We start from the raw sequence: 18,707 nt of genomic DNA, 5'->3' as shown, positions 1-18,707 counted from the left end.
AAGTTTAAAAAATAAATAAATAATTAAATAAATTTATAATAGCCTGTAGCACAGTATTTGCTGATTTTTGTCTGAAAGTGAACACAGATAAAAGTAAATTATCAACAACCTGCATAGTATGTAGGAAGGAAAAAAATCCAAGCCCTTCACAGTTAAATAACCATCTCAGTGGGAAAGTCCTGGTGCTACTGACACACCACCACCAGAGGCTCATCTGTACCACCACCTCCACCAATGGCACTCTTGTTCTCTGAGTAATGTACCCTCCTCTACTCATAGCCTGAGGCAATTTGTTTGGTCCCTGGAAGCACCAACTCAGAGATCTGATCCTTCTGCTGCACCTACCCAAGAACGTTATTCAAGACTCTACACCATCAAAGGATTTCTGACCAGTGCTTTTACTTTGCAGCCACTCAGTGGTCCAGCAGTGAGTCCTTCCATGCTTTAAAAACTGTTCTTCAGTGACCACTGGCTGAAGAGTGAATTTCACAAATAAACCCAAGTGTTCAGTATGAGTGCGCCAAAAATGCATAAATGTTTGTCATTATAAATAACAGAAATAAACAACATAGGATTTTGCACAATCTATTCTCTAATGAAAGTGCTTCAGATCCAGAGAGTGAAACAGAGATAATAAGATACCTGTGGGCCAGTCTGAAGTGCTTGATTTCCTATTGCCCTTTTTCCTGATCCTATATTGCTGAGAGTAGTCCACCACTTCTCCTCGGGCCTTGCGCCCATCAGGGGAGGGGGTGAAGAATTTGGTAAGGCCATCAATAAGCCCTTTGGTTTTCTTGTTGAACTTCAAAGAGGTGCTGGCATCTCTGCAGAATTCCAAGCCATCAACTCGCTCCAGGTAACCTCCTTCCGATGAGCAAGTGGACTGGTTGGATAGGGGAGTCTTGCGCTTACGGCCTCGACCAGGTCCCGTTGGAACTTTGCTGAAGGGGGCTTTTGATCTGAGTCAGGAAAAAGACAGATTGCCAGGAAACGTGACAGAAAAAAGACTACGGTATTAACCAAACAACCAGCTGTTCAGAGCACCTGGTCCACATAAGCATGATTTGTAAATGCTTTAATATATCAGCAGGTATAAAGTGAATAAAGTTAAAGGGTAGGGATCCTACTTCTGACCTTCGATGAGGCGTCATTGGTGCCAGCACCAGAGGTTAGGAGCTTGGGAGTGCTCCTGGATGCCTCACTAACAATGGAGGTTCAAGTAGCAGCCACTGCCAAATCAGCCTTTTATCACCTCTGGCTGATTAGGCAGTTGGTTCCCTTTCTCAAATGCAACTACTTGGTGACAGTGATCCAAGCGATGGTCACCCTGAGATTGGACTACTGTAATGCTCCCTACATGGGGCTGCCCTTGATCCAAATCCAGAAGCTACAGCTAGCACAAAATGCTGCAGCCAGGCTTCTGATAGGCCTCCCTATGTGGGAGCACATCCAGCCTATTCTAAAAGCACTGCACTGGCTGCTGATAGCATACCGAATTCGCTTCAAGGTTCTGGTACTTACCTTTAAAGCCCTTTATGGTCAGGGGCCCACATACCTGAGGGAATGCCTTTCACCACATGTTCCCCAGAGAGCACTGCGCTCAGGGTCACAAAATCGATTGGCCTCCCAGGTCCTAAAGATGCCAGGCTGGCCACAACCAGGGCCAGGGCCTTCTCAGTGGTGGCTCCGTACTGGTGGAATGAGCTCCCAGAAGAGATCAGGGCCCTTGGGACCTTTTACAGTTCCGCAGGGCCTGCAAGATGGAGCTCTTCTACCAGGCCTTTGACTAAGGAGCCGCACCAAATAACATCAAATAACTGAGAAGTGACAGTGCCCTGGTCCTTGGCTTACCACCAACAGCCTGTGCTGTTGCCTAAATATAGAGGCCAACCACCAATATAGATCATCTGATTACAACACTACTATTGGTTCTGCCTTCTGTAAGCATTGTTATAAGTACCTGATCACTTACTAGCACTTTATGATAATGTAGTTTTATTATTTGTTTTAAGATTGTATATAATTTGTTACCTATATGTTTAATCGCTTTGTAAACCACCCTGAGCCCACTCCAGCGAGGAGGGTGGGGTATAAATCGAATAAATAAATAAAGTTATCCACAAACTTCTTTTGTTTCTCAACAGTTTTCTGCACTGCATCCAAGCATTTTTTCCCTTGTCCTCTTCTTCCATTGCTTTCTCAACTCCTTCTAGCATGAGCTGCGCTATGTTGAATCCCACAATATCCATCACCTCTATTTTCATTGTCTCATGTTTTAAGAGGTTAATTATGTTTCTATACTTTGCGGAAGATTTCACCAAATCACTTTTACTCTTAGGAAAATGGAAAAACACAAACTGCATTCACAAAAATCAAAGAAATACTGACTTTACTGACCAATTTTTTAAAAAACTGACAAATTACTGACCAAGATGAAAAAACGGACTTTTACTGATTTTACTGACCATTCTCCACCCCTGCAATTTAGCTTTATTACTTTTTATTTTATTTTCTCCATGAGCAACAGTAAATTCCGTAAGGGCTCTTCCACCATAAACATTACATCATCTGCAAAAGCTCTATAGTTATAAGAAAATCCTTTGTTGGTTAAGCCCTTAAAAATTCAGCTTTATTACTGTTGTATGTAATACAAAGTTTCACTTGCACTATGCTCCAGTCTTGTAATGTTGCTTTATCATCTGAATCCGTGCATTTTTTGTTCTGTTGGTTCTACATATTGTACTGTTTCTTACTGCATTGTTTTTAATAGTAATCCACCTTGAGTCACTGTAAGAAATGAGGACTGGAAACGAAATAAATGAACAAATCTACCACTTCACCTTCAGATAGCTCCCCAGGTTTTTTGGGATGAAATTTTGACACCGCGTTCCCAAGTGAAATTGACAATCTAACCACTCATAAGCAACACTGACATGGATCATGAGACACTGGACCTGAGTAATGAAAAGCAACACATCAGGCAGCACCCAGAATTCATGGCTGTAGAGAGAATCCTGAAAGGCACGAGAATAGGCTTCCTCCTATGGCAGCAGCACATTATTCAGAAGACAGTATAAATAGTATCTAGAGCTCCAAAACTGCTAGAGTAGAGGCTCAGGCTTCTTTTCTTGAAGAACAGAATCTCACAATTGAATCCAAATCAAGTAGGACTTCCAGCTACATGAGATTACTGTCCCTTCCCTCAGGTTTAAATATTTATCCCTCAAAGCACTACACTGTGGTTGCTTAAAACCAGCAGAAAAAAATACAGCTAGTTTGTTTTCTGAGGACCAGTCGCCTTTATTGAACAGTGTAACAGGTTCTTTCTACATATAAAAAGGTTGAATCCATCAAATGCTGAATTCCTAGAAGTTTAAGCATCAAAAGACCCAGCAAATCCATGTGCTTCAAAAGCAAAGCATTTTAAAACTACTGGGTATTTTGACAAAACTGCTCATAACTTTCCAGAATATATACCAAAACACTTATCCCAACAGGCTCCATCAAAAAGAAAGCAGCCCTGACAAAATGAACAGGTGCCCCCTTTTTTCTTCTTTTCTCTCTCTCTCATATACATACAGGACAACTTACACTGCATTTTGGTTCTTTAATCGGTTTTTGGGACGTCCTATTGGGTTGGCATAGCGCCGCTTAATCTGTGCTGCTTTCTTATGTAGAAGTTTTCTTCCTTTTTTACGTGGTCGACATATCTGACATATCCACATGCCTGCAAGGTAAACAGATTTATCATAACATCTGCAGAAAGCTGGTGGCACTTTAGTTCAAGAGAATAATAGTTTGCATTTACTAACACTGCTTTGGAGGTCAAAGCACTTTGCATGATTTATCTCAGTAATCCCTACAACATCCCGGTCAAGGAGGACTGTAATACTTATCTCATATTGCAGATAAGGAGCCAAGACTGAGGTACTGTAGCTCACCTAGACTGCCTAGCATGCCATCAACAGAGGTAACATTGTAAATTATGTATTGATTTTATGTAAGAGCCCTGAGCTGGCTTTGGCTGGGAGGGCGGGGTGAAAATCCAATAAATAAATAAACATTTGAACCAGGGACCTCCCGGCTCATGACTCGCACTCTTAGGCACCATACTGCACTAAATAGGTAGCACCATAAACTGGGCCACCAGTGTTGTGCTAGTGCATTTTAAACTTACTCTTTAAACTTATTCAGAACTTTTTAACCAGGCCTACACTACCATTCCATTTTACCTTGTAAAAAGACTTCCATGTAACCAAAAAGCTACAAAAGGGGTGTTACAGCTTGGTAAATCCTCTCCCCGTCAGTTCCTTAGCCTTCCTCACCTTTTGGCATCCTGGTCAGAGGGGGGTCACAACACTCCATATGAAAGCCCCGATCACACGAATCGCAAAATAGCATATTATCCTGTGAATTACACAAGTTACTGGTTAACACTATTAACATGCAAGCTCAAAGGGTTGACCTATTCAAATAAGTCTATACTAGACTTAATAGAAAGCGTGTCAAAAAGGCAACATGGATACAGCCAAGGATGAGTATAACATAGGAAAGGAGAACTAAAGGCAGATGGAATACAAGGAAAACCTTTAAACATATTTTGATAGGAATTCAGATAAATGATCGATTCCAGTACAATGTCCCTTGTAATACATTAAACTTTCATGCCTCTAAAGAAATCCAGGGACATAAGGTATTGTCACAGTACTATACTACTGAACCATTGCCCACTGAGCTAAAAAGATAAGACCACATGCTGTTCATACTTTTATGAAAGTAATTGGCAACTAGGCTGACGGGTGAGCAAGCCACTGGAGGCAATAACAGATCCTTTCCCTCCTGGCCCAGTTTGCTACTAACAGTGGAACCACAGCTGATGCTAAACGCTGCAGACGGGTCAGCAAGGGAAAAGAAAAACTGCTAAAATTATATGAATAGAACAACCTGTGTATTCACCAGTTTTCCCTCCTGCCTAAAGCTAGCATCAAGGTTAGTTGGTGCTACAAGAGTCCGTTTAGTTACTAGAAGGGCACAGACAGCTGGCAATCCTACTGTTTATTGTCCGCAGCCTGGATTTGGTCCACATGCTGCCAGTTGCTTATCACTGATATATGAGGATTAAGGATCATATTTGTTCTTGGCATCCTTGTCTTGTTTGCCTGTCACATTGTGAAGCAAAGGAACAGAGCACAGAACTAGTGAGTGAGCTCAATTTATAACTTCCACCCGATTTTAGCACTGTTCAGATCAATTCCCACCCTCCTTTCAGTTACCCTAGTTTCATGTCCACCTGTAGAATCTGATGCAATTTGTCAGAGATCTAACCATCTACATTTCAGAGGGCACAACCCTCCTCCAGCCACTCACAGCATTTTTGCCCTGATCTCGACAGGAACTGCACGTTTTGCACTCAATGCACTGCCATCGTAAGGCCTTCACCCGAACTGTCAACTCCGGGGAGAACTTCAAGCAGGATGGATGACCTGCACCAAAAGAGAAGACAATTCCACAGCTCACATTAGAGATCTGTGTACGCACAGAAGTTTCACAAGTAACCAAGAAAAGCAGACATTCAAGTAGTATATGTCAGGAGAGCAGTACAGGTCACACACGCTGGCAGGGCTTCTCCCCTTAGCAGGTACCAATAAGTAAAGACTCCATGCACAGGCTACAGGATAGCCAGGACAGTCTCCTTCTTGCGATTTCTATGAGATGCATTTGGCTACACATATTGACATGATTTCAAGAAGTTTACTGCTCTGACCTTTTACAGCTCCTGTGACAATCCCTTTGAAGATGCAAAGAAAAAATCACTAGATGAGACCAGTGTTCCCTCTAAGCTGAGTTGGTGTGAGCTAGCTCACAGTTTTTTAGCCTCTGGCTCACGCATCTTTGTCTTAGCTCAGGAAGGATGGCTTCAGAGCAAACTGATTTATGCAGCAGTCCAGTCGCTCGCTCAGAACCTTAATGCCAGGAGCTCAGAAAGTAGAATTTTTGCTCACAAGACTCCACAGCTTAGAGGGAACATTGGATGAGACTGTTGCATATAGCATTAGTAAGGCTCTAGTACTGGGAAAGCAATGCAGTGTATGCTTAGCACTCTGAGATAGGATCAAACCATTGAGGGGACCAGATACCGGGACTGTATCACCCTAGCAAGGAAAGATCTGTACTGGCTGCCCATCTGTTTCTAAACACAACTCAAAGTGCTTATTCTTACCTTTAAGGCTCTAAATGGCTTGGTGTCAGAGAGTATTTGAAGAGCTGCCTCCTCCTATACTGCCCATTCCACCACCTAAGATAATCTTCTGAAGCAATGCTCCCAAGTACCCTTTCCTGTAGAAGTGAGGTGGGTAGCAACCAGACTTCTGCAATGGTAGCATCTTGCTTTTGGAATACCCTCTCCCTTTATGCGCATCTGGCTACTCTATTACTGTTATTAAGTGCCAGGCCAAAACAATTTTTTGCCTAGGATTTGAACTGAGGAGTTCCATCTTTTTAGTGGCTATGTTCTGCTTCTAGCTTGAGGACTGGTTTGTTGATATCATTTTACACTGCTGATTGCTGCTTTATTGCCCCCAGCTTGTTTTAATATTGATAAGTCTTATATAGCTGTTTTTAAGAGTTTGATTTTTTTTTTACTCTGTGAGATGCCTTGAACAGATCTTGGGAGAGAAAGGAAATACATTTTCTAAAAAGTGCATGATGTGTTTTTGGAAGAAAACCCTGTAGTCTTGCCCAAATACGCAGTCCTCCGAACAATACTGTGAAACCATCCACTTAGGAGAAATTGTGTAAACTCAGAGACGCCCAGGCACATGCCAAGTTGGCCATTCAGAGAACAATGTTTCAAAGTTATTTGCTCTAGGACTGTATCCACATATATGTGTTAAAAAATCCCCAGTACTATACCTCGGGCAATTTCAGTCAAGTCAGAGAGAGTCACCCTATTTTCTTCTAGTTTGACTCTAATGCCGTTGGTTAACTATACATCAAGCAATGCATGTCCTTACATAAGAATGGGTACAAGAAAGATACTGCATGTGATAAGGATGCTAAAAGGTAAAGGTTCCCTTGCTCGAAAGCCAGTCGAATCCGACTCTAGGGCTGCGGTGTTCATCTCCGTTTCAAAGCCGAAGAGCCACAAAGAGTACTCACTTTATTAAAGACTAACAGTAGCTATAGCCTATTTGTCATCATGTGCATCAGACAAATGAATTGGTTAGTCTTTAAGGTGTCCTAGGGCCCTGGAGATAGATCAAGATGGGGGACCGTGTTTGTCTGTCTGTAGCAGTAGAAAAGAGCAAGAGACCAGTAGCACCTTAAAGACTAACAAAATATGTGGCAGGGGATGAGGTTTTGTGAGTCACGGCTCACTTCTTCAGAACCCTGGGTTTGCTTGTTTATTTTTCTGCAACTACCACTGATGATTAGAATGGAAAGAGTTATGTGAAATGCCCTTTAGACTAAACATTCAGGCTTGCCTTCTACTAAATGTTAAACTTAATACAACATTGAATACCTCTGGTGATGTGCAGGACAGGTCCTGAAATGACAGGGGCACATGCAGCGGTAATTCCAGCAGTCAATGAGTGGCAAATGCTACAGTGAACTAACCACAGAGCTGTTCCCAAATAATGCCTAACTAACTGCTCATTCAGCTAAGGGGCATATTTTCGTGTTCTTTTACAGACTGAATTCTAAGTTGAGCACATGGTGGCTTTTGCATGATAAATGACAAGCAGACCCAGCAATGGCCAAACTATCCAAATAACCTGAAGTCAGATACTGACACAAAACATTCCCAGGCAACTCTGTGCTCTCCTTCTTCAGTCAGCTTCCCTTTTACTTCCAGTTGGGCAATATAGCTCTAAAGCAAGAACAAGAGGGGTGTCTCCTATACAATGCCTCAAAGCTAAAAACAATGGCGCTATCATTTCTTGTTCTTTTCTGACCCTTTGGTTTGCAAGTGTCTGCAGCACTTTCAAGAAATACCAGAAAAACAGAAAATAAGTCCCCAACAACACAGCCAGTAACCTGACAATAGTTAAGTGCAGGGGTTGATCCAACAGCGGGGGTGTCTTGATTAGTAGCATGCACACACCCATTCCTAAAGCAGTTTTGCATCCTAGTTTAGAGGAATTTTTGTTTTAAATTAAGTTATATTAAAGGATGAATGCCTAATTGTATGGGTATACATATAATTTGGGGGAGGAAGGCAAGGAGACAGAAGAACTCTGACTCAGAAAGTTATACTGGAACCTTAAAAAAAATCTTTCCTGCAGCAAAGAAACTTAATAAATCAAAAGCTGTTTGCTATCCTGTCTAGCCAAATTCATCACTCAGCTACATATGGGGAAGAAGCAGCAATTAGGAAAGGAATTAAAAAGCTCCCCTCCCCAACAAGGGAATTCCTCCTGCCCATTTGTACAATTTAGTAGCTTCCAGTACTGAATCAGGGCTAGTACCATGGTGATGTTGGGAGGCAGTGTCTCCAAACTGATGAATCAATATGTTTTCACCAGTGCAACAGATTTCATTGACCAAGATACAGAAGATATACATACCACTATTGCCACAGTCAGCACAAGAGATAAGCTCCTCAGGTTTCTTTTCTCGGTTTTGTTCTTTTGTACCAAGACAGAAACTGCAGATTGGGATTGGTTCAGCAACTGGCTGCAAGGGAAACAAACAGGTTTACATTCATTAATATGTATGTTGTTAAATGTACTGTTATAACAAAAAGTTGTAGCAAGGAGAGGTAAATATTATGTCAAAGAACTGGGAATATAAAAGGCAGTTTACTTCCCAGTCTCCAGCTCTACAAGCCCCTATCTCTGAAATCCATGAAGAAGACATATGCCGCTGCCTCCACCACCAACGGTGGCAATATCATCGGTATTAGGAATCGCCCTTGGAAGCTCCGCCACAAATCGCATGGCCACTGACAATGTGGGATTGGCTTGAACTATCTGCCGGACAGTTACATCCCAATGGGGAGGATTTGAAGATGGCATCAAAACCACTCAAGACCATCTTGTTTACAAAAAGCACTTTATTATTGTTACTGTTGTTATTAGTCATGATTTACTGTTTTATCTGTTTTATGTATGGGTGTATGCCCCTTTGTAAGCCGCCCTGAGCCCGCTTGCGGGGAGGGCAGAGTAAAAATGTCTAAATATATATATATATATATATATATATATAAAAAACAGAGAGCCAGTTCCAGGTAGCTGTGCAAAGAGCAGAGGTGCAGATGGGGCTATGGTAGGGAAAATAAACTGAAAGCTGTATAGTGCAAAAAAGCCCCATGTCCAATAGCACTCTGTGGATCTCCCAGGTGCAGTCAGGATTCAAATCAGAAGCTAGAAAAAGTCTTGCTTGACTTCAGAGCCAGTGTCATGCAATTTTGTGCCAGATTAAGAGTAGGGAGACCCAGGTAAAAATTCCCGCTCAGCCACGAAGCCCAGACTCTGCCTAACCTACCTCATATGGTAGATGTGAAGGTAAAATGGAGGGGGAACCCTATGTATACCACCTTTGGTTTCTTGCAAGGAAGGGTGAGATAAGAATGACAGATACATAGAAAACTCCAGCCACAATTCCAACTCAGAAGGGATGACATGCCAGCAGAAAGAGACAGGGAAGAATCAGTGTGTTACTCAGTGGGTGGGCCTAGGAAAATCTTTCTGTCTGTCCAACTTTTCTTATAGGGTTGTTACAAAGACTCCTCGAAGCTTGTGGAAGGAATAGCGGAATCCAAATATGACTGTGTATGGTGGAAATTAATCATCGAGTTAATTGTGGCAACTGGAAACTTGCACAAAACAACTTGCACACTGGAAGTATTCAATTAGCATTATTATTCTTAACAATTTCTGGTGGGATGGCTGTTAGGCTCCCTGAGGGGAGGGTGGAACACAAATGAGGTGCTTGTAGTCTTCTCAGCATCCTGAGATGGAATGGCTGATCATTTACTTAAAAATCATAAACTGATCCTTTAAATCTATGTGTGAAGCTTAAAATCATAAAGGTTTTACAGCGGTTTTTATATGTGGAATGAAGGAAGCATCTCAAAGCCAGGGCTATTTAAACATAGCCAGGGCTATTTAAACATTCACAGGTGATCTGTATTCAAGGTGAACAATGAGACAACTAAATGACTGAGAGAGTGAAATTCTGAAAGGAAGAGGTAGCAAAATGGCGAGTGATATTTAACAGAAGTACAAAGTTAAGGAGTTGGGGACAAGAAGCCTAACTCAAGCAGATGCTTATATTCTGATAGAGAGAACAATCTCGAGGACAGGGGTGTTACTGAAACTAAGCTGCAACAGTGACAAAGGCAAGCAATGTTAGAAACCATTAGAAACACACACAACAAGCATTAATGTCAAATGTACAACCCTCATTTTACTTGTACATGCTTCACTACAATAAAGCTTTTGAATTTTGTGCCCAGTTATTTTCTTTCAAATACTATACTACGAAGAAGGGAGGCTCTTCCAGTCTTGGGGGCCAGATTCTTCCTCCAGCCATGATATCATTACCCCCTCTCCAGAAGCATGGCCAGGGAAGCCTGACCCCTTCCCCAGGCTCAAGATGTTTACATGTTACTTCCTATCCTTGCAAACACCCTTTCCATTGGAAAATGAGAGACTGCCCAGAGGCCTCTGATTATGCAGACACATCCATGACAACCTCTCATTTTATAAAGAGGGGTGGGTACCATGTTGAAAGTAGCATGCATCACTCTCTCAGATGGTGTGCATAGCACAGCTGTAAAAAAATTCTGTGTGATCTTATAACATTCTGTGGACTTCTTTCCACAGTTGGTCAACTGCCACAATTTGTTTTTGCTGCTTAAGCGCCCCCCCCCCAAAAAAAATGTGGAAGTGGCATAATGAAGCTTCCTCATGCCTGTTTAGGTCAAGAACCTGATAGAACTCACATGTCTTCTAGGGATAATCAAAAGAAAAGAAAAGAAAGGGAGAGAAGGTGGGAAGGACTTCACAGATGCTACATACAGAATACCACCTAAGTCTGGACTAGAGACTCCTTTATTGCATCAGCTGATAGAGGTCAGACAGAGTGTCCTCCAGACCAATCAAGAGGTCTGCTGGGAAGGTCAAGACACAGCTCCTGTCTCGAGTGTATGTCCATACCACTGTCCTAACTGGCCTTTTAACACTTGTAGAATCAAACATCAAAGAAAGACGATTAAAAAAGCAACTCTGAAGAGGCACTGAAAAAGGATCACACACAGTAAAGGGTAAGAAAAACATTTTTCACAGCTTGAAGTTTTCCTCTAGCTATTGTCCCTGAGGGAGTCACTGAACAATAAACCAACAGCTTTACAAGTCCAATCAATGCCAGTATGTTTAGAATGAAAGCATATTGAACGTTACTAGGATGCGATAAGGATACATGTAATTACACTGAATAGGCATGGAAACCTGGAGAGAGTAATCTTTAGAATCAAGCATTATAGTATGGGGGGAAAGATCTCCCTGTTGGAGTATGTTCTCAGCAATGAAATCTAGAAAAAGAGGGGAGGAAAATCATGTACACAACTGAAGACCTGGGAAAACAGGGGGGGAGGGGAAGGAGAAAGAAAGGCAGCTCCATTTCAGACTGCAGAGTTTTGGCAGACACTCAACTCTCTCTCTCTCTGCTGTTTTTCTTGCAAGCACATCTATGTAATGTCACCAGAGCTTGAGGGGGAATGGGGGGAAGGGCAGAGTCAGAGAGAAAGAGTGACTGTGTTATAAAAGCTGCCAGTTTCTCAGCACATGCTGTTACTATACAAAGGATGTCTGAGAAGCCAACTTGCTTGACACATTCAAAGACTAAACTGCTCCCACAGAGAAATACAGAGTGAAGAACATTCCACGGAAAGAAAGGCCTTAGAACAAACACATGTACACACACACAGAGTTTTTCAGCCAGTGATTCTGTTCTGCAGACAGAAAGACTCATTTTATCCCATTCTGTGGTTACAAGTCCATAGCGCAAAGACTGAAGTACCAAAATGGGATCCTCACCATGCAACTAGACAAGATTCCAGAGATCATGATCAGCTCTCCAGAATATCTAAAAGTAGCTGCCACAGGCCATGCTGTTGTGGTAGGGAGAAAGGCAACCTTTCAATCAAGCAGGGGTCCATCAGTGGCTATCAGCCACAAAGTATAGATAGAAATTCTCAATCTGGCACAAGTGATGCACTGTATTCTTGATGCTTGGGGGGAGGGCCAACAGCGGGAGGGCTTCTAGTGTCCTGGCCCCACTGATGGACCTCCTGATGGCACCTGGTATTCTCTCTGGGAAACGGTGCTGGGAAGGGAGTCAAGACCTGGCATAATTACCCTGGAGGGATATGGATATAGTGGCTTTTACACAAAAGCAATTAAATTGAGAGCCAGTGTGGTGTTTAAAAGTGTTGGACTAGGACTAGGGTCTGGAAAACCCAGGTTTAAATCCCCACTTTCCCATGGAAGCTTGCTGGATATCCTTGGGCCAGTCACAAACTCTCAAGCCTAACCTACCTCACAGGGTGGTTGTGAGGATAAAATGGAGGAGACAAGAATGAAGCAAGCACATTGGGAAGAAAGACAGGATATAAAGTACACAAAATAAAGTGGAAAAACAGATCTTTCACATCTCTAGCTGTTCCCAAGTTATCCAGTTCAGTTTTTATCATGCTCTGTTCTCAATAGCTGGGGGCAAACAACAATTTATGGGAAGAAATAACAGATGCAGTTTCAGCCCAATCGCTTTGGTCTGGAATTAAGAGCCAGTAAATATCTGCTACTGAGAAGTGTCCCTTGATCATCATGTGACTGCAGTAGCAAGGAACAGCAGCAGAGCTGACAGACAAGGGACGGGAGGCAGAGCTACTACACCACCCTTATGTCCTACAGAGGGAGACTCATGACTCAGTGAAGTTGCAAGTGATCATGAATGGTTACATCATTTTCATTTTAAAAAATCTTGGTTGCTTCTGTGTCCAAGAAAAATACTCTAAAACGTCAACAAGCAACATTTTTGCTAGAGCTGTCTCTGTACTGGACTATCACTGCAGGTGGCAGGGGAAGTGGAAAGAGGAAAGCAGGTAGTCAAGACAGAGCTTTTCCAAGGTGGCAGGGGGAGTACTGTAAATAACTTACATAAATAGCAAGATGAAAGAAATAGGGGAGGAAGCCAAAGAGCTACAACTAAACATAGAACAATAAATATAATCTTGCAAACTTGAACCTAGTAAGCATCTTTATAACAGCACATGAGTAGAGCTGGGCTCTTTAGAACCAACATCCCTCACTTTTAGGGTCTCACCAAGAATTAACATATCATAAATCCTGATGCGCTACGACAATAGCTGAACTCCTTGACCAATTGTACCCTTGGAAACTGCAGAATCCTATTAGCATGCATAGGTTTTTAAGAACTGAAGCTTGTATCATCTCCTGCTGCAGGATACATAAAATTCCACTCAGTTCCTATATTAAGCCTTCAGAACAAGCTACAAAGGTTCTCTCCTAGGAATACACTCAATCATAATTTAAATGACATAAGACAGAATTCTACTTTGCTCAAGAAGTTGATAAATAAATCACTGCAGTCTCAAGGTTCAAGTATTTGCCCTTTATTTCTCATCTGAATATTACTAACTTCAACAAGGACATTTTACCTGCTAAATTAACAAAGTGTGTTCCTCTCAGCCCTGAAAGGGTGCTTCTAAAAGAAAGTAACCTGTATGTAATTGTCAGCCACTTAAGGGTACATCCTCAAGCACAAATCCTTCTGATAGCTTTAGGTCCCTGTGCCTCCACTGCTTGAGAGGAATAAAGCCAGAGCTTCCACCTTAGGACAGCTGCTACCTTGTTCACTTTGGGGGAGCAGCCTGCCTGAGATTTAGGACTGCTCTTGTATTGAATGGAAGGATCCTGGACCAGCCCATACAAACCACAGGTGCTCGACTTCTGCGGTGCTTGGTGTCTCAATATTGACCCTCATCCCCAAAATCAGAATGCAAGGTCAGATAACATGTGAGGATGTTAACAGAGACTAACAGGCAAAATCCTGTGACCTAAAAAGAGATATAAGACACCAAATCAAAGACAGAATAAACCTAGCAATTCACCCGGTTCAACCCCTACCCCCAAAACAAGGAAGTGTCAGGGCCAGGAACCTATCTGGCCTTTTCCTGAATGCCTCCAAGAAAAGAGATTTCCCCCTTAAGAAAAGAACAGCCCAACAACAGAAAGCTTTCCCTCCTTCATAGAATAAATCCACTGTTTTTCTTATTTCTCTAGGTAGGGTTACTAGTTATACATTTTTAAATGTGCAAGGTGATGCACATTGGAGCCCAAAATCCTAAATATAAATACACGTTGATGGGGTCTGAACTGGCAGAGACTGATCAAGAGAGAGATCTTGGAGTTGTAGTAGATAACTCACTGAAAATGTCGAGACAGTGTGTGACTGCAATAAAGAAGGCCAATGCTATGCTGAAAGTGGGGGAGAATGCCATCAGAACATTGAAAGATATTCCATTTGAGATAAGACAAAGGAGAAAGAAATATAAAGAATTAACTCTTTTTCTACAGACAAATGCAATTGTATATAGATGGTTAACTCCAGAAGGCATAACCTTCAAAATCAAGGACAAAAAAGAAAAGATTGACTCTGTTCAGAAAGCACAGGAATTTTTAAGAGTCCAGTTGGGTGAGCCAGGGGAAGAAGGAAAAAAATGGATGGGCAGTAAGTCCGATGGCGAGCTGGACTTGGAATCCTCCGGAGAGGACTCTCTTTCAGAGAAAGGGGCAGCAGCCCCTAAAAGTCCTTATAAACTCCGGAAGAGATTAGGCAAGGAGAAGTAAAGGCTGAAGGACTCTGAATTGTGCCTTTATAAAATGTTGAAATGAGATGCTCTGGGGTATTTCTGTATGACAGTTAAACTTTAAAATGCAGACTTGGAAAAGTTAATGCTAAATTTGACTCAGTTGATAGTAAGATTAACGAGATTAAGACTAAATGTTTGTCTAAACTGGTGAGAGGATCTCCTCTCTTGGGTTTTTAGTCAGTAGTGGGTATCTTTCTTTATCCCCTAATTGTAGTCCCCTTCCCTATTTTCTGTTGTAGTTTGTAGTGTTAATAAAAATGCAACAAAGGCCCATGCTATAGCGGGTAACCTCATGTATATAAAAGACATTTCTTTCATTATTTTGCCAGAAGACTGATAACCAGAGACTTTCACAATACCACCTTACTTCACATTAGCACAGAAAGGAAAGAACAGCAAGTTCTTAGTAACAACTACATATCACTGCCCCGAGCAGCCAAAATGAGAGGTTAACAGATTTTCCTGTTAGGTTTCTGAGACATTTACAAGTGCAGTTTAAAGTTATGTCACAGCATTCTCGGCAAAGCATTTCCAGCCCTTAGTCTCCCAGTCACTGACTACAAAAGCACCAGAAATCTGCCTGTTCTCCTTTCACAACTCCATGTCCGTGGGTGTCGCCATATACTACAATTCCATGGCCCAGCTAGGACAAAAATATGCATGGTTTACAAGTTGTCATAGTTCATTATGGTGTATCCTCTGAGGGCTAGAACGTTCTTTGAAATTATTGGGTTTATCAATAGTTTTCAAAACTTTTACACTGGCTGCAACACAGATAAGTGCTATAAACATTTACTACCTTTTCCTGAACCAAACACAAAAGAAAGCATTGCTTACTTCTACAAAATACAGTAATTACTGATTCACTGAACATGTTCTATCACATAAAAACCACCATTTCCAAAAAAAAAACCCACAATTTTATGGCTGAGAGTAACAAAGATCTCAGTTTCCTTTTGGTGATAATGGGGGTCAGCCTGAACTTAGGAGAGGGGGGAAAAGCAGATCAGATAGATCTGTAAGTATACCCAAAATTTTAATCATTCCCTAAAGTCAGGAATGGCAACATACTTTTTTGTTGTTGTTGTTGCACAGAGAGACTTCTAGGTTCTATCTCTGACATTTTCAACTGAAAGATCTCAGGAAATAAGGCTAGAAAGGCCTGTGCCTAAGACATTGGATAGTCACACAATAGCTAGAGCTCACAGTGCCAGGCTAGAGGGATCAGTGGGCCGACTAAATATAAGGTAACTTTATACGATCAGAGCAATTGATATATCATGAGCCTTAGTTCCTCAAATGTTTACTATGCTCGATGATGCAATCAAAAGTTTGCATGTTTAATTACTGTGGGCTGAAAAAATCTTTTCAGGTTCTCCATATACACTTCTCCCTAAAAAAAACCCAGCTCTTCTAACCTTCCAATTCACTCACACAAGTCTGTGTACTGTATGACTCCATCCAGGCTCACCTCCCTCATGGTTTCACTGGATCCATGATTTGTCCCCAGGAATAATCCCAACCACACATTCACTTCTTCAGCAATATAATCAGATATGAATGTAATCCAAAAGATTAACAGCAGCAAGGAATCCTACAAGCACAGGATCCCTGCATTTAGCAACATCCTTAAAACAGATCAGCTCTCAAAGTATCGTTTCAGACTATTTCTGCTAACCTTCCTACTCAAGAGCAAGAAATCTGAAAGCAAATTTCTGCCCACTTCTAAAAGAATGTGTCGAAGACAGCAAACCCTCCTAAAATCCTTTTCTCTCCTGTGAACAAGAGGGGATTCAGAAGGGTCCACTTCTGCTTATCAACTTGCCCCTCGGGTAAAGCAATTGATTAGGGTTGCTAGGTCCTACCTTCTTCCTGGTGGGGGGACCTCTGGGCCTTGCCAGAATCTTCTGCTGTATGTGCAGTGACGTCACCCAGAAGGGATGTTATCATGCTGCCAATGCTCTAATTTGGGGGGGAAACTCCATGATTTAAGCCCAAATTTACCATAGAGTTTTGCCCAAAAAACTAGAGCACTGCCGTGCAGCATCGGCAATATGATAACATCACTTCTGGGTGACATCATCGTGCTGCATTTTGGGGCATTTGCGGGCGGGGGTTTCCCTGCTGGCCAGCTACAGTGAGGAGCCTACAAAAGCAGGGGAACCCTCGCCCACACCAGAGGGGTTGCAACCCTACAATGGATTGAGAACCTTAGAATTGATAGAAATATCAGTATTTGAATGCACAGCATATAGATGTCATTTGCATATGACCTTATTTCTCAATATTTGGAAACCTTTTATAGAAACTTATGTGTAGATTTGGCTCTATTTTATAAATTCCTTTTTCTTTTTTCTTTTTTTAATTGTTGGATTTTGTGTTTTCCCATGGTGGTGGTTGTTTTTATTGAAAGATCAACAGAAAATTACAGAAATTAAGGGAACCTTTCAAACACTCACTTTACAACGCAGTGTCACTCTATAAAAAACAAAACACTGAACTTTGATGGAGAACTGCCAACTATATAGCTGGTTAGAAACCTGTCATTTTATTAGTATTACTGTGTTACTATATATGTGTGCAGCGGACAATTCAAAACTGTAGATCTACACATAGATACCAACAGGCATCACAAATGGAAAATTCAATCACTAAATATGATCCAGATGAATACATAAACAAAGCAAAAAGCTCTGGAAATTATGTACATAGCTGACAACTGCTAAACTACCTAAAAGGAAAGCATACCTGCATAATCAAGAAACAGCAGCCAGTAATTGTTCTACTGTGAGGTTGTGTCAGACAGACTGCCCCCTTTTTGCTGATTCCCAGTCATAATGCAAATTCTACTGTTATATAAGAAGCCATGAAAATATGCTTAAATTATAGAATTTATGCAGGACTCAAGTCACCTTTTCTTACTACAGAATTTGGAACTTATTTACTTATTGCATAAACACACAGAGGACACTGGCTATAGTACAGACAAGAACTAGTAGCCTTTTAATGCTTGAAGTAAATGAACCACTGAACAGTGCTATAACAGCTGGGAAGGAGTGAAGGCAGAACACATGATCTGAGCTGGAAGGTAATCATCACCAAGTCATTATTTGCATATCTGTTTTTAAAGGAAGTTTCCAGCTGTCAGAGGCAAGAATGTAAGTTTGAAAGTAGAAAGGATGTGATCAGTTGCTTTAATTAATTAGAGAATATCTCCTTCCATATGCCCCTCTATACATAACTTAGGATCAACAAATGAGGCCCTACTTCAGGTTCAATCATGTAATAAAGAGGAAACAAAATGACCTCTATACACATACTTTACACAGCCTTTCTGATGGGTACCCAACCCAGCAGTTTTGGAATGTTTTCTTCAGAACATCATTTTAGACCGATCATCTCTTCAAACATTTCAAAAATGGCTGAAAATACTCTTATAAGAATCTTTTAACTGATACTTTTCGGTCCTATTTTTTATACCTGTGTTTGCTAGGCCAACTTGACTACTATTTGCTACGTCCCCCCTATCCCCTGGAACAGGATTTCAGGAGGGACATTTTACGCTGCCAGAGGAAGGAGGAGCCAAGAAACTCACACTCAGCAGTTAGAAGTCCTTGCACCCATGGAAACACTGCAATGGACCAACCCAATGATTTTATTCTTTTTTCATAATGTCTGAACTGTTTACTAGAGATGGGAAAAAACCAGCTCATGAGCCAGAATTCGGGTTGAACTTCGGCTGCTTCAGAGCTCGGGAACCAATGTTTGGGGAAGGTGCATTCCTCTAACATTTACCAGATGTTTTCTG

The 18,707-nt window shown here is 41.6% G+C and overlaps 1 protein-coding gene across 1 annotated transcript in view; it reads right to left on the bottom strand.

Moving 5' to 3' along the window:
- KAT6A (K(lysine) acetyltransferase 6A) overlaps nt 1–18,707 on the bottom strand; it is a 70,529-nt gene that overhangs the window by 34,577 nt on the left and 17,245 nt on the right. The window contains exons 3-7 of the mRNA XM_015408184.1: nt 8,568–8,676; nt 5,368–5,483; nt 4,326–4,407; nt 3,592–3,727; nt 643–959 (exon numbers count right to left, since the gene is read on the bottom strand). Coding sequence (XP_015263670.1) covers nt 643–959; nt 3,592–3,727; nt 4,326–4,407; nt 5,368–5,483; nt 8,568–8,676 — 760 coding nt within the window. The remainder of the gene's footprint in view (nt 1–642; nt 960–3,591; nt 3,728–4,325; nt 4,408–5,367; nt 5,484–8,567; nt 8,677–18,707) is intronic.

This window comes from Gekko japonicus, unplaced genomic scaffold (genome assembly GCF_001447785.1).
Source record: "Gekko japonicus isolate JY-2015 unplaced genomic scaffold, Gekko_japonicus_V1.1 scaffold139, whole genome shotgun sequence".
NCBI lineage: Eukaryota > Metazoa > Chordata > Lepidosauria > Squamata > Gekkonidae > Gekko > Gekko japonicus.
This window is presented reverse-complemented; position numbering and strand designations above follow the sequence as displayed.